Below are 16,658 nucleotides of genomic sequence, written 5' to 3'. Positions count from 1 at the left end.
ACAGTTGTTAGACAAAGCAAAGGGACATAAACACATGTTCACAATGCCTGAGCAATATTCTTTCTTTTCAGCTAGCAGAATTCATGGCAGATAGTAATAAATGTACAAGTTTAGAAATTGAATCAGACCTTTGTCTGATTCAATCCGAATTTGGATGATTTAAAGTTGGGATGTGAAGTTAGGGCAGGTTCTCTGCAGTAGACCACAGCCTGACTCTGGAGACCTTTTCAAACAGTGTTTGTTTGGAACCAGGAGGATTAGAGAGCCAGAAGAGGTGGAGGCTGGTGTGACAGCAGCAGGCAGAAGTTCTTCAGGGCATCTCCTTGATTAAGCCATTGCCAGGACAGGCCACTGTTTTGACACTTGTCTTGCCAGGGCTAAGGATTGCAGTGGGATAAACATGCCATGAAAAGAGAGGAGTAATGCAATAATGCGCATCTGTAAAGAGCTGAGAGCAATTGCTTGCAATTTAATGTGTAAGACAACGTGAGTACTGTTTCTTATAAAAATATGGCAAAAGAACCTTAGGGTAAAAATATGATTTATTGTAGTTAGTTCACAGAACACTGATTACAGTGATGTGATTTTTACTGTGTATGTTGATAGATTAGTCAGATTTTTCTGGGAACAAAAATCACTGTGCTCCCCACCTGCAGTGTGCAACCTTTTCGTTTGATGCTTTGTAGTTTGAGTCTTTTGTTCTGATTTCAAAGAGCATGACATGCCACGTGCAGCTAAAACAACGTGTAAAAGAGAGAATACATACAGTGTAATTAGGGATGTAGTGCCAAGAGGTCATTTTGAACACATGTCTGCCATTTTAGCATCCCCCTCATGGGATGTGGCAGCTCTCTCCTTAATTCAGTCCTGGGAGACTGACAGGCATGAAGAGGGTCAGTCTGAGGGAAGGATGAAGGAGGATCTGGAGCGGAAACTCCTGTGCTGGGAGGTTTTGCTGACAGGAGGCTGTGTGTGCTCACTGCTGCGTGCATGGGTTCTGTCTTCCACGAGCTTCCACTGGAGTAATGAAAGCCCAGCACGGATCTGAGCTCTCGTTTGAATCACAAAAGTCTTTCTTACTGCTCTTCAGACAAAAAGCACAGAAGCAGAACACTACCTTTTGTAATATCATGGGTATTTGTGATTGTCCATGAACATGTCTGGTCATAGAAAAGACTGGGCAGATGGTGAGTTGAATTTGTCATCTGTAATCTCAAGGCATACTTTCTCCTGCTTGGAAGGAATGCTGCCTAATATTTGTTTGCACACACAGACCCAGGCTGAAGTTGAAGGATGGGTAATTGTTAAATTGCAGGGCTTGTGGTGCTGACTAAACTAATGGCTGGAGGATTAAGCATTGCCTTAAGCAGGGCTTGTTTCTGATGGCTCATGCAAAGTTATGTAAACAACTTAAAAGCAGGGCTGAGTCACAGTCATGCTCTGATTGTGCCGTGTGCTACAGGTACTGTGGTGTGTCCTCTGCCCCCTATAAAAGCCAGGCATCACAGATGTGGTCAGAAAGATGCTCAGGGTGTTTATTTTGGTTCTCTGCATGGAATCTCAGTGGCACAAGCCAGCCTGGGGGTACTCCCTCCAGCCTTTTCCCTGGCACAAATCTGCATCATCTCTCCCACCCCTCTTCCAGCTACAGCCTGTTTCCAGCATGGCCTCACCCTTCAGACATTGCTGAACATCCAACCCAACCAGACAACATCAAGGCCTTTGGTCCAGCTGAATTCCAGTTTCTGATCCTTCCCCTTTGGGCAAGCTCTTCCTCGCTCTCAGCACTTGCTCTCATGTCCATGTTGTGCCTCCCTCCTGTGGGGAGCTTGCGCTAGAGGATGTGAGCTGGGCCCACAGCAGTGATGCTTAACCTGCTGTGCTCAAAAGGAAGGCTGAACAAAGACCTGCTGCCTACCTGGGGTGAGCCATAGGCTCCTTCCTGACTCTGCTGGCACAGGAGAGTGCACAGCATCCCCGGGGCACGGCGGTGCTGAGCAGCTGTAACCTCTGCTGTCAGCACAGCTGTTTGCACAGGGTTTGTCTCACCATACCCCAGGCTTACATCTGACAGGGCAAATAGATTTTTCTTTATTACTAATGGGATTAAAAGCAAGTCCAAACCAGGAGAGTTGCATTGAAATGGCTGTTCTGTGCTCTGACAAGAGGAATTTGCTGTGCAGTGGTGAGCATACGGTGCTTACACTTAGGTCACAGATAAAAATAGAGCTATTCTGACTCTCACAACTAACAGTGAAATAAATTTGGGTTCCTGCATGCTCTGTTCTGTTACACTCTGCTTTTGCTGACACCAAGACTGATTACTGAATCTTTTTTAAATCTCTGGCAAGCTGCATGCTTGCAGATATTTATTTTTCCCAAATGCACAATTAATGTTAATCTAGTCTGAACCAGACACAGGTAATGAAGAGGCACAGACCGTGCATGGAATAAGGTTGAGTCCATCTGTACTTGAATCTTCTCACAGTGAAATAACATATTCTGCTCAGGGTTTCATATTAGATGTAATTCAAGCTGAGCACTCAGGGGAAGGGGTGGGAGATGATAGTCTGTGCTTTGATCTTCCCATCTCAAAAGGCTTGAAACGTCTGAGGAGAGTGTCTCAACATGATGTAGTTGACTGTAGCGTGCATCCTGTTTCTCAAGGACTACGGGTCACGTGTCCAGCTCTCTGCTGGAAGGTTTAATGCTGGCTCCCATGCTCTAAGCCAGGAAGGGCTTTCCTGTGCCAGGAGCAAGGCTGCAGCCTTGCAGGTCAGCCTGGCACAGAGCAGTGCTGCTGGGCACTGCATCCTCTTCATTTGTGCAGAGAAAACTCCCTATTTTTAGGCAGCTCCAAGTTGTTTTTGCAAATTTGCCCTCAAGGTCCTGGGCCTGCTCCGTTAGAGGCTCTACAAACAAGAGAGTAGTTCTCTCAAATAATGCAGGGACTAAATATAACACAAAGCACACACTTGGGTGTAACAGATGGGGGAAGCACGAGACGGTGAGACTATAGCAGTCAATGTGGAAAGCATCAGTCACAGCACGGCTTCGTTGGATTTCCTTTGGAGTAAATATTGCCACATTCCCCAACACTCAGCAATGCGTGGAGGGCTGTCAAGGAAGTTGCAGGAGTTGGACAGTAAATTGCAACTGGGATTAGTTCAGATTTCAGCTGATGGTACTTGGAGCCTGCCATGGAGGTTTGGAGGGATGAATTGCTTGTGTACTTAACATGCAGACTGCAGGAAAATTAAGAAATTGCAGCCTTTTCTTTCCCCTGCTGAAAACTGTTATTCATTTTTCTTGGTTTTTATTTAACCAAGTGGGTTAAGAGTTCCAAGAGTTTTTGGAAGCAACTTTGTCCTGCCATGGCAGTTCTCTTCCTCTTCTAAAACTCCCTGTGCTCTAAAACTAGAATTTCTGGCATTCTCCAGACTGAAATGTGAGAAGTTTAAAAAGAAGAAAGAAAAGCAAAGCCGTACAAGAAAGCCCCTGTGGAACACTTCTGCTTTCCTACAGATGAAACATATGGAGGGCTGTTCAAATTATCACTTACAGGAAGGCCTCTTATATCCCTAAAAATGTAATTCTGCTTGCAGCTTCCCATTGCTGTTTTTGCCTCAGAAGTCCTCCTTTTCTCAGATGTGCCATTGCTGCTGCCCTCAGGGTGTTTGTTAGGACCTTCAGGGCCACTGTGGTTTGGAGAAACTCTCAGAACATGTGTTTGTCCTCTGCCCTCCCAGACACACCCGTTCAGGTCAGCAGCTTGAGGTGGCAGCTGAGATATGACTGGGTCTCACGAGGTGCCTGCTCTTTTTAAGTGTTAGCAGTGTCCATGAGAACATCTGCCTGGGGCAATGCAGGTTCACCCTTCCTCACCTTGGCCAGGCAACCACAGAGCAGCTCCTATGGGCTGCCATGCCCAGGAAAAGCTGCCTCGTGCCAGCCCAGGGCTGCCAGAGATCTCATTGCCACAGTGCAGGGTTCTGGGGGCCCTGCTGGGGATCTCTCCAGAAATTATGTCAGAAGACATTTTCCAGTTCACCTGCTGCATCATCAGACGGGATGTTGCCATTTGAAGCATACAGAATTTTTGATTCATCTATTTATTTTCTTCCCCACACCTTTCAGGCACGTTCAGAACATGAGTGAGATAAAGACTGATGTGGGGCGAGCCCGAGCTTGGATAAGACTTTCTCTGGAGAAGAAGCTTTTGTCTCAGCACCTGAAGCAGCTGCTTTCCAACCAGGCACTTGCAAAGTAAGCCAGCTCTTCTCTTCAAACCTTCACTTTCACATTGTGAAAGTGGTGTCTCAAAGTGCTGCTGCTTGGGGTACAGCCAGGCACCTGTTTTGGGTACTGTGGTTTCCAGCTAGAAGTGATTGAAGGGCAGGGGGGAGCTGGGAGAGGTGGTGCTGCTCACCCAGCAGGGCAGAAGTCTGCTCATCTGCATGGAAAACATGTTACAGATTTCAGGAAGGAGGCACTAGTCCTTGGTCAGATCCCTGCAGTGATCCAAGCCACACTGCAGCCCTACAGATCTCTGAATGGACAGAGTGGTGGGAGGGCCCCAGCTGCTGCTTGGTGCATTCTGCTGAGTTTTCTGTCACAGTAGGGAGCAGAAGGTAGATGATGTTATTAGATGAGACCATTCCACGGTGGGAAGGTATGGCGAAGAAATGAGGTTGCTGTATGTTGGTTCAGATCTGCTGCCGTGAATAGTGTTAGTTTTCACCTGTGCTTTGCAGCAAACCCCAAACTGAGATGAATTCAGTAGCCTTGCTGTGGGAGCGTGGAGCCAAGAGTGCTCTGTAAAACACACGTACATTTACATACCCTCTACGGGTTTCTAGCTGCTTCTGTGGTTGGGGACTCATACCTCCCATTAAGAGCCACTCTCCTTCTGGTGTTTTGAGATTCAAACACCTTTTAAGATACATGGTGCTTTTTCAACAGTAACAACAAAAATGCCCTGTGCTTGTTTCTCCCAGGAAACTTTACAAGCGTTACGCTTTCCTGCGCTGTGAAGAAGAACGGGAACAGTTTCTGTATCACCTGCTCTCACTCAATGCTGTGGATTACTTCTGCTTCACAAGCGTCTTCACTACAATCAGTGAGTTGGAGAATCAATTCTTTTCCCCCTGACTAAAAATTAGTTGCTGTCATAGTTTGTAAGAGATGATGTTGCTGGTGCCTGAGTAGCTGAGCCCTTATCTGGAAGCCTTGGTTGCTGCTGCGGGGGCTCCTGGGTGCTGGGTGTTGCTCTGGGAAACCAGCTGGAGAGCCAAGGTTGTGTGGGAGTGCTCTGGATAAGAGCATTGCACAAAGCAGAGTAATCAGCAGAGTGCTGCTCTCTGTATAGTTCTTTCACCTTCCCTCCCAGACAAGTCCTCTACCTCCGAATGCTTCTTTCTGGCCTTCATTAAGTGTGCATCCTAGCAGTCTGCTCTCCTCAGACTGAGGAGATGGAAGATTTGAGATGAAATGTGTACTCCTCTGTGTATTTTAAATCTCTTTTTGTCTCTTAAATGCCAGAAAGATTATCTTTCTTGTAAGGAGGAGAGCAGAGATTGGATTGACATCTGGAAATGAATCTTTGTCTCTCCAGTACTGGACAATGCAGAAAAATCAAGATCCCATTAGATGACCTAATTATTTGGATTCACCTGGGCAGCCATTATTTTTAATTTTCCTGCCTGTTCAGAGTGAAGTGAAGCAATTTTTACGTGGCTGTCAAAACAGGCACTCATTTTACTTTTTCTCCTCTTAAAGCAATAAATCCCCTCAGAACTAGCACAGTGCAGAGATTTATTCATCCTTGATTACCTTGTTTCTGTGTGGCATCCAGCTTAACAGTTTTCTCCTGTAGGACAAGTGCTTGGATTTGAGGGTATTTTTTTGAGTGCAGTATGATTGGCTGGCACACAAAAGTAAAAGAAGCTGGCTTAACTTCCCCAGTCAAAAAGGCAGCTTGTGAAACATAAGGGGAGAGAGCTAAGTCTCACAGTGCTAGAGCTGCAGTGTCAGATTCAAATCCAAATTGGAGTGGGTGGCAGTCCTTGTCTTAAGCATGTATGGGTGGTTTTAAAAGCAGAAGAGTAAGAGAATAAGAACAGGAATAAGAATAAAGAGGGGGTTGTCCACAGGGACAAAGCAGACCTGAGAGTCTGTGGTGTTAGCAGCCATGCCAGCACTTTCTGTTGCAGCCTTACAGTACTTGAAGGGGGCCTGTACAAAACATGGGTACAAATGTTTTATCGTTTACCTGTTGCAGTAGGACAAGGGGTGATGGTTTTAAACTAAAAGGGGGTCAATTTAGGTTAGATATAAGGAGGAACTGTTTTACATTTTGGGTAGCGAGACCCTGCCATAGGTTGCGCAAAGAAGCTGTGGATGCCCCATCCCTGGGAATGTTCAAGGTCAGGTTGGAAGGGGCTGTGAGCGGTCTGGTCTGGTTGAAGATGGCCCTGCTCACTGCAGGGGGTTGGACTAGATGGCTTCTAAGGGTCTCTTCCAAAGCAGGCTGCTCAATGACTGTGCCTCTCCTTTCCCCGTGAGCTGCCCCATCCTCCCGCAGGCGGCTCCGGAGCCTTCCCGGTGCGCTGTCCCCGCTGTGCCGCGGGGCTGCAGCTCCACCGTGCGGCACCGCTGCCCTGCAGCCCGCCAGCGGCACGGACCTGCTCTGCTTCCCAGACAGGCTACCAGGGCTTGCCTTCAAGGGAAAGGCGTGGTTTGCCCAGAAATTGTGTTTGGTGTAAGGAGGGAAAAAAAATGAAGGCTAACGTACTTCCCTCTCTGCCTGTTCTCAGTGATTCCTTACAGGTCAGTGATAATTCCCATCAAAAAGTTAAGCAATGCAATAACCACATCAAATCCGTGGATATGTGTGTCAGGAGAACTGGGAGATAGTGGTGTCATGCAGATTCCTAAAAACCACCTAGAAATGACGTTTGAGGTGAGTACGTGCTCTTCACGTTTTCCTTTCAATTTGAAACATGCTCCCAGATAAGTATTAATTTGTTAAGGGTTTTTTAACAGCATTTCAGATTCTGTCCTGATTTTTAACATCACTGTAGGTTCAAATATATACAGGAAAATAGCCTGCCCTCTTGTGTAAGATGGAGGTTTCCTGTGAACACACACCACTTTTAACCACAGGCCTTGCTGCTGTTCCTGTCCAGCCCAGAATTCCTCACTTTGCCTATCTATTTCCACATCTCATTCCCTTCCATACCTCCTTGCCTAATTTTCAGTGCTCATTTCCAACCCCTCATCTCCCTTCCAAGTTTCTTTTCCCTTCTTTCATTCTGTCCTTCCACTAACCACCACCCAGGTCCCTTTTGATCTCTGGCCAGTCCCAGATTTCTTCTCAGCCCATTGTCCGTCATCGCTCTTCAACATCACAGCCTCAGGTGCTGTCTGTGGCACTCTGGGAGCTGCCACCCCCACTGGGCTGTCTCCCCTAGGCCTGCTGGGGTTTTCTCTTTGCTTTCCCCTCTGCTTTCCCACCCAGCAATTACAGGTTGGCTCAGTGCCATGCCAAAGCAGCTGGTAGCGGGAATTGCAGGGAAAGCCCCATCAAGCTCCTCTAGCTCTGGGCTGTACCATATCCATTAAGGAGTGATTTTGTAGGAAAATCTGCTACTGAAATTGAGGTTGCATCCACTGAGCATATGCAGACTGATGTTCAACAACAATAGCAGAAAAAAAGCCTCTTGCTGAATATAGGTCGATTTTGACAAAGAGAGGATATTTTTGAGATAAATGCCCACATCTCATTCAGATATTACTGTTCTGTAGAAAATATCTCCAGGCTTCTAACAGGCAAAATGACATATTTAGATGCTTCAAAGGACTGTATTGATGCTGTTCTGGATTATTCCTTTGGCTGAAACTTTCCTAAAATATCAGCTTGGGGTAGCCACCCACTTAAAGAAAATGTCAGCCCAAGCTGCTTGTTTGGCAGCATCAGAAGCAGTGAAAACCAGGTCTTTCAAGGGAAGTGTTTAAGTGACATTAACAGATGTTGTTGCCAGCCCAGATACAATTATTTATTGCAATGAAATTCACAGTGCTTTGTTTTCCTTCTTCTGTGTCTTTGTGATGCTGAGTCTCATGTTAGTGATTTTTGTTGGGCCTGACAATAAGCAAATCAATCTTTTAAAATAATAAAGGATCTAGTAGTGTGGAGTGAGTCAGCTGAAGGTCAGTATGTGCCAAATGGATTTTTGAAAAGCTATTTGTATTGAAGATCTGTTTCTTCTGCAAAAGCACACCTTTTTATCACCTTACTCAGAAATGTGTAATTAATACTTCTCAGAAATATTCAGAGTGCTCCCAACAAAGAATGTAATCTCTCCTCAAGCTTCTAACAGTTTTATTTCTTCTCTCTTGTCTTAAAATAATTATGCTGCTTTTGAATACGCTCTGTGTCTTTGGTCGAAAATACTTGTTCTATAATTTAAAGAAAGCTAAGAAACTGAATAAAAGCCTATATTTGAGACCATATGCATGCATGTGGTGGGGGTGTGTGTTGTCTGTTCTTTTTTAAATGAAGCAAAAACTGTTACTCATTTCAGTGCCAGAACTTGGGGAAGCTGACGACCGTTCAGATTGGTCATGACAACTCAGGGCTACTGGCCAAGTGGCTGGTTGATTGTGTCATGGTCAGGAATGAAATAACAGGACACACGTACAAGTAAGCAACAAGTTGTAATTTTCCTTGTCTGAAATTCTTGTTGAATTTAGAGGAAGCAAGAAGGCATTCACCTTCTCCCTAACTCTGATTTGGGCTAATTTAGGTCCCTGATAGGGTTGGGTTGGTCTCCCCCGCCCCTGGTTGTCTCATTTCAGAAGCCCTGGTTGAAGTCAGATAATCTGATAAATATTAAATGAGATTTGAGTGCAGGATTTTCTTTGCATTTTTCTGAGACAGGACAGACAGAATGGATACTTTTGAAGTGATTCATAGGTTTGTGTCTAATCATCTCTTGATTTAAAGTAGTGTGGTAAAATTGTGCACAAATTAACTCTTTTAAACCCCAAGAGCTGAAATTTCACTCCCAGGGGAATATTTAAGAAAAGAAAAGGTTTTGATGATTTCTTAATCTTACATCAAGCACATACCTCTGTGTCAAAATGGTGTCCTAATTCATCATTGGTTTTACAAAACATGGCTAAGCAGACTCAATTTTTATAAAAATGTGAACTTGGAAAACTGCAATCCAGAGAGATGAGCTCCAGATCTCAGAGTTGGCCACAGTGTACAGGGGAAAGTAGGAGAACATGGGATAAAATGACGTGTGCATGGATTTCTTTAGGGCTGTGTATGGGATCCAGAGGTACAGCAGTAAAATGTGGGGTGAGGTCTGAGAATGAGGAGATATTGCAGCCTCAGCTGGGTGGAAATTCTGTGGGGATTTGGTTGTTAATCATTGCAACACTGTTAAAGGCTGCGTATTGGTTGTGGTTGCAAGTGCAAAATAACCCGTCAGAAAACAAGATGTGGACCATAAAATATGTCCATGACCCAAGCTTTGCATATTTCCCTCCAAGAGCTGTGGTGCAGGGGCTGCTCCTGCAGAGCTGTGCTTTGTGAGAATTTTCTGGGAGCAAAGTACTCCCTGCCTGTTAGCAGAGTTTATTGGGTGCCAGCTGTCCCCCAGCCTGGAGATGAGGCTGCAGTGTCTGTGGGGCTGACCTGTGCTTGTCCTGGGCGCGCTGCAGGTTCCCCTGTGGGCGGTGGCTGGGAAAAGGCGTCGATGATGGCAGTCTGGAGCGGATCCTCATTGGAGAGCTGGTGTCCTCCACGTCTGACGAAGAGCTGGGAAAGCAGTGCCGCACCCCGCCCCAGCAGAAATCCCCCACTGTGACTCGGCGGCTGAGCATCACTTCCCTCACAGGGAGGAACACCAGTAAGTCTTTGCCTTTCTCCCCAGGGTCATCTGCAAGCTGATGAGCTTTTCCTGCCTTCCCTGCTTGGTGTTTGCTCTGTGATGTACATGTTGCCTCTTTCAGTGCCCCCTTTTGACTGCTGAGAGATAATAATCTTTCTTTGGAGCGTGGAGATATGAGATGAGGGAGGAGGAGGCGGCAGAATTTGCAGTAGCTGATACTGCTCAGCCTCCCAGCTCACTTTGCTGTCTGTGGGAAGACAGGCCTCTCAGAGTGCAGCTCAGAGCTTGATGTGGCTGCTGTGAACTGCCTTCTGGCAGAGCTTATCTCTGCAGGGACCCTAGGGCACATCAACCTCACATCCCTAAAATTAGCTTTTATGAGTAACTGCACTTGGCTGCAACAGGACACGGGGCTGTGAGGGTCACACGAGGCGTTCTCTGCTAAAGCACAGAGATGGGACAGTGTAGATCCTGTTCACACATCTGTCTGGCTCCTGTAAAATTAGAGGACATGAGTGCTGAAATGTCAAGCAAGGAAAGATTTAACCTTCAGCTAGTCTGCTCTCCACCATTTCACAGAGCCTAATGCGGGGCAGATCCAGGAGGGAATCGGGGAAGCCGTGAACAATATTGTGAAACACTTCCACAAGCCAGAGAAAGAGGTAATTCTTACTTTTTATTACTTGTCTGCACATTTTTATAAACAGAAATGGCACTGAACTACCAGTAGATGTACTACCTTTAGATCTGAAGTTTCTGGCATTCAAACAAGGTGAGTTGTACTTACCTACTCTCCCTTTTCCACAGAGAGGGAGCCTTACCATTCTGTTGTGTGGAGAAAATGGTCTGGTTGCAGCACTGGAGCAGGTCTTCCACCATGGATTCAAATCAGCTCGCATTTTTCATAAGAATGTCTTCATCTGGGATTTCATAGGTAAGCTGGTATATGGTTTGGAGGAGAAGGTTTAGGGCAAAATGACTCCTCACACACAAACCTTGGATTATCATCAGCTAGGGTGCCATTTCTCCTGCCAAGCACCTGCTCCAGGTTGCTTAAAGTCAATGAGAAACCTGATGGTAGATGAAAAATACTAAACTCTGTGTAAGAAAAAGTGAGAGTCTGTGCAGAAACTTGAGAGTTCCTAGTTCAAACAGCTGCTTTTCTGAGAGAAAGAAGGTAGGCTGGAGGCTGGGGTAGAGGGGCAGTGTTAGGAGGAGAGCTGGGAAAGAGGAGGGAGTGAAAGGTTTGGATTCCTGGTTTATGAGCTCTCCTAATTATTGCACTGGTGATCCTTACCTGTAGGCCTGTGTAGGGGTAATTTAGAACGGGCATGCAGGCAGAGATGCTCAGCCTGAGGGTAAGTGCTTACCCAGAAAAAGTGAAAAATCAGTGATAGTATCACAGTGAAACCATTGATGGGTGCTTTGGTGCTGCTCCTTGCTGTTACCTGTGTTAGACATCAGCCAGACTGACCAGTGCTGTGCCATGGCAAAGGTGGAGGTGACCACCTACCTATGGTCTTCAGAGTCAGGAATTCATAGCTCTCTCAGCAGGTTATTTTTTTAAGGATTCCCTTGTGTGATTCTGTGTCACAGTGAAGTGCTTCTTCTCACTGGCTTCTGATGTTCTCCCTACCACAGAGAAAGCTGTTGCTTATTTTGAAACCAGTGATCAGATTGGAGACAATGAGGAGGCCCTTTTGCTTCAGAGATCTTCATGCAAAACCTTCTGTCATTATGTCAATGCCATCAATACAGCTCCAAGGAACATTGGAAAGGATGGCAAATTCCAAATCCTGGTTTGCCTGGGGACAAGGTACTGAACTGCTCTTCATTATGTGTGTCCTCTGGTATTAGACAAGAAGAATGTTTTTCCACCATTTTCCTTACTTTTAATTTTCCATTTTAAGACACCTCACACCTATCTATTATCCAGTGCCTATTTTAGGCAGCTTTAGTACTACGTCAAAAATTGGAGCAAAGAGGCACTAATAATACATGGCTAGTGTCTAAACTGCTAAAAACATTTTGAGCTTTTTTGTAACTGTTAGCTTGACAGTCATGTGTTTGAAATCTGTCTTGCAATGCTATTTTTTGATGAATTACTGACTTTGGGAATGCAGAGTTCCTTTTCAGGAGCTGGTGAATTTCTAAATCCTCATTCAATTTCTTGTGAAAATGGGATACCTGTTAGAATTTTGACAGAACTATTCTAGATGAACCTTTCTTTCCTAATAGGGTGCTTTCTGTCCTGCACTTGGGGAGGGGCAGGAGGGTGGGACTTGGTTGCATTTTGGGGGGTAGAAGTTGGTATGTCTAGCAGTAAGTACCATTTTTGTCTTATCTGTCTGGATACTTGGAAAACCAGTTGGCAAACAGTTTGTCAGATTTTCCTCAAGTTTTAATTTCCCTATTCCTGATCTGAAAATATTCCTGAATTCTTACAAATGTCCAATTCTGGTAATACCTTTCAATTTTCATTCCTACAGTAGGTAGTATTTTACTAACCAAATCAAGGGTTGCAATAATATAGCAAACTTGTTCATGCAAACAACACCCACCGCTCACCCAAAAGGGGCTGCTTGTTTTGGGTTGTGTTCTTGGAGAGGAATTCCAGTGTGAGATCTGTTGTACTTGGTGCTAAAACAATTCCTGTCCTGCCCTTTTTAGGGACCACTTTCTGTCCCAGTGGATCCCGCTGCTGGCAGAGTGCCCGCCCATCACGAGGATGTACGAGGAGAACGCTCTCCTTCGGGACCGCATGACTGTCAACTCCCTTATCCGAGTCCTACAGACATTGCAAGACTTCAACATCATCCTAGAAGGATCACTCATTAAAGGAGTGGATGTTTAGCATGGCTCTGCTGAGAACTTCATTACTCCTTTCCCAAACAAGCAAACCGCAATTGGAGACCTGTCAGGACTTGAATGCCATGGTAGTGCACCACTGTAAGACCAAGCTGCTGGTGGAAGCAGGATTGGGAAGCCCAGTTTGTGCCCGATGGGGACTGCCCTCTAAAGCTGCACAGAGCTAAGATGCAGTATTGTAGTTTATTTGAAACAGAAATTTAGTACAAAAAAATAGAGTATTTTCATGTGTTAGGTGTGTGTAAATATGCTATCTTCTTTGAGAAATTATATTACTCTAAGAAATTTTTCTTAGACTGAATGTTCTTGTTCTGACTATGAGTAGCTTAAACCCAGGGGAAGGACTCGGGGGAGGGAGGGAAGGACCAAGATGGGAAGGGATGCCGCTACTTGTTTGCGAGGAAGAAGCCAATCAACGTGTAAATAAAGGTGCAAACTCAGCAGGGCCCTTTTCAGGTATTGCAAACTAATACAGCAAATACCTTATGTGTAGCCATTGTGATCGTGTCACTCTTGGAAATGCTGTAAGCATATGCTGGTTTACCCTACTGTACATGGTCTCTCTTAGTTTGTTGTTTGTTCAAAGACTCATCTTCCCGTTCCTGGAAGGAGTGAGTCGTCTTTTTTTTTTTCTGTAAGGTCTTTAGTGTCACTCCTGTTGATCTCCAGAAGGGGAAACAAGTGTTGGAATGCTTATCACTGGAGAGAGGGACTGCTGTCAGCCTCAGAGCCTGAGAGGATGAGACGCCTGTTGAAGCCTTGCTGCTGCAGCCCGAGATGGGGAACAGGGGCTTGCTTGGCTCGCTCAGTGTGTCCCCTGCCTGTCTGGATGTTCTCATGATTCACCCTCAGCCAGCTTGTGTTGTGGATGACCTTTTTTTTTATTTTCCCCCATGATGAGGAATTTGGTTTATACCAAATTCTTGCTGTACTTGAGAAGAACCATTGCTGTAGAGCCACAAACACTGCTATTGCTGTGCTACCGAACTGTATCAGCTGGCTTTGAAATGCTGACAGGTTATGAGTCTTCCTTTTTTCTGCAGAATCAGTGTTCCTAGGGGAGTACAGGATCTTGGATGACTTTTTGTTTTCTTTAATTATCCGGCTACAAAAATAAAAGGAATTAAGCAAAAGGGGGGGAAAAAATTCTCTCACGGTATTTTGAGGCTTCTTTCCCTACACTCTTTCCAGTTAATGTGTTACTGATACAGTGCATATATAGAGATACAGCTCTTGATCAGGAACTGGGAGCAACTGTATGATACAAATTGAATAAGAGATTATATCAAAATCACCTTGTGAGTACCATGCAGCAGATACAGAGTGTATTTCCCATCCTTGTGGATGGGAGTTGGAAGGGTCTGAGGACACAGCTTCACCTGGTTTTAATTTTTGGAAGTTAGTTTAAGTATAGGTTTTTGTTTTCACTCCTTCATTCCCTACAATCTTGGGCATTAGGTCAGTGTCATCTTTGGATGTCTCACTGTCAGCTGAGGCTTGGGAAATGCCCCTGACTGGTACTGTAAGTGTTGTCTTGCACTGTGCTCTCCAGTGGCGTTAGCAGGGGCTTGGCAGTGGTGGACAGTGGCAGGTCTCGGCATAGTGTGCACATGGTGGAAGGAGGGATGGGAGATAAGGAGAAAGAAAGAGGATGAAAATTAGGGTTTGCTTGCTCATCTGCCGTGTGTCAATCTATTCTACTTTTCTGTAGTCCTTCTGCTGCCTGATTCTTAGAACAGCGCTCACTTCGGTGTGGAAGTTTCACCTCAGACTCCCAAGCAGAAGAAAACTTTTTGTGTAACTTTGTTTCATTGGAGAGCTTTACCTTATAGAAGTCATTTTGTTTCTAAGAAAGAAATAAAATAACACTGTCAAGGACCCTTCCATTTTAATGAGGGTTCCAGCTTTCAATAACAGCTCTTTCCTCCTGAGCTTGCGCTTCCTTAAACTGACTGAACTCATCCCAAGTACTGCAGGCAGCAATGCCATGTCACTGCTGTGGGTGTGAGTAACTAATGTAAAGGCTGTGAATGGTGTCTCGAGTTGTAGCCAGAGCCCACAGCTGTGTGACATCTCTCTTACATTTCCAGAAATGTGAAATTTGGAGTGTTAGGATTTTTTGTGTGGCCAGGCATGTCTGCCTAAAGTCAGCAGATGATGCATGACAACCCTTCAGCAGCAATTGAAAATGAGTCCCTGTACTTAACTCTATCAATGAATTATACATTTAGCACCAGAAACCATGTGGCAGCATTATTTGGTAATGACTGCTTAGGATGTTTTGATTTCTGTGACAACTCAGGCCTTTCATGTCTAATAACTGCTATACAGGGTTTTTTCATGCCCAACCCAGTCTAAGTGACTTTCATTATATATATAACCACCTCTTTAGTCCTTGGATTTCTTCACAGCATCATCTGCATTTGTGTGCTGGATGCTTCCCAAAGTACACTGCTGCAGACTTCTCTAAAGGCTACGTGTGACTGGAGCTTTCATCTGACATGACAAGGGTTAAGTGCAAGCAGGATAAGGGAGAAATGTAGGCACCTCTAAAGGTCATTCGTTTAAATGAATAAACCACACACAGAGAAAAAAGGCAATAACTACATTAAGTCTGTCTTAAGTTAAAAGAAGTCAAAACCTGATGATTTTTAAGATTCAAATCAGGGCCTTTCCCCATTTCAGACTACATTAAGAAACCTTTAGCACTTAACTTCACCTCAGCTTTTTCAGCAAGTGTTGACTTGTGTGGTTTTGTCAGGTTTCACATCATATTAATAATAATACAATAAAAATTATGTTTCCTTGTAGGCAATAAACCACCCCAAGATTCGTTGAAAAGGGCACAGCTGAATGCCTTGGATGCCTAGAGTAGTTATTTGACAACCTTGGGAAAACAGTTCTTCATTGTGAATTTTTATTCTACCATGTATGATTTTTTATTTTTTTTTTAGTGGACTACTTTTGTTGATTGGAAACTGTGAGGGTTTTTTTTTTTTTCTGTGAGGTTTACAGAAATCATTCTACCTACTAGAATGGTGAGAAACCTATCAGGAATCTTCTAAGCTAACACAGTTTTTACTTCAGTGTTAAAGCACCTTCTTTGGTTGAGAAAGGGAATCTTGGGAAAAAACCAAAGCTCTCTGGTATCTGCTTTTTAAAAAAAAACAAAAAAATTCCTAACCAATGCCCATGTGCAGATGTCTGATTTTGCATAGTCCAGTTGTACTAACAGCCAGCATGGTGACTTGAGGGAGTCAGAGAATCAAATGCCTCACTATGTACAAAATGTGTATTTATAATTCTCTGAAATAAATGAAATGGTACTGTTTAGTGAAGAATCTTCTCATGTTTATTTCAAGTTGGTTTGTGTAATTAGCTATCCTTGTTCAGAAATGTGGTTTTTAGGGTAGTTGCGCGGCAGCGTATTTGAGAAAATTCCTTCTTTCAATCAAATGAAGGTGCGCGTCGTGAGGGGAAATATTGTGTGTTACACTTGAAATGTACAAATGTGCCCTGTATAGCTTAAAATGATCCCTAAATGTCTCCATTAAGTATATTTTGTCTTTACATTATTACTAATGGAATAAGAACTGGATTATTTTCAAGACAACATTAGTAAAAGTATTGTTATATCAAGCACTTTAACATACACACCACAAACCGACATGGGTTTTTCAGGTTTTGAAGTACATTGAAATACAGCTTTTCATGCTATGTCCTTTACAAATAAAACTGTGAGAATAATGGCTGGTGTCACTTTCTCCTTGCAGAGGAGCCAAGCGATTCGGGTCTGAAGGTGAGGAGCTGATCTGAGCCTGGAGGGAACAAACTGAACAGAATGATCCAGCTGGTGGTGGCTCTGCTACTGGGAAGTTGCTGGAGCAA

General features: G+C 44.5%; 1 protein-coding gene across 6 annotated transcripts in view; it reads left to right on the top strand.

Moving 5' to 3' along the window:
- DENND5B (DENN domain containing 5B) overlaps positions 1–16,517 on the top strand; it is a 103,396-nt gene extending 86,879 nt beyond the window's left edge. For 5 of the 6 annotated variants that reach the window (XM_086884824.1, XM_086884821.1, XM_086884822.1 and 2 more), the window contains 9 exons: positions 4,138–4,266; positions 4,998–5,119; positions 6,816–6,961; positions 8,586–8,704; positions 9,733–9,920; positions 10,482–10,564; positions 10,710–10,836; positions 11,544–11,718; positions 12,573–16,517. In XM_086884824.1, coding sequence (XP_086740950.1) covers positions 4,138–4,266; positions 4,998–5,119; positions 6,816–6,961; positions 8,586–8,704; positions 9,733–9,920; positions 10,482–10,564; positions 10,710–10,836; positions 11,544–11,718; positions 12,573–12,756 — 1,273 coding nt within the window. In that variant the 3' untranslated portion in view covers positions 12,757–16,517. The remainder of the gene's footprint in view (positions 1–4,137; positions 4,267–4,997; positions 5,120–6,815; positions 6,962–8,585; positions 8,705–9,732; positions 9,921–10,481; positions 10,565–10,709; positions 10,837–11,543; positions 11,719–12,572) is intronic. The other variant, XM_086884825.1, reaches the window with a different exon arrangement.
- Positions 16,518–16,658: the final 141 nt, after the last annotated feature.

This window comes from Cyanistes caeruleus, chromosome 4 (assembly GCF_971803275.1).
Source record: "Cyanistes caeruleus chromosome 4, bCyaCae1.hap1.1, whole genome shotgun sequence".
Lineage (NCBI taxonomy): Eukaryota > Metazoa > Chordata > Aves > Passeriformes > Paridae > Cyanistes > Cyanistes caeruleus.
This window is presented reverse-complemented; position numbering and strand designations above follow the sequence as displayed.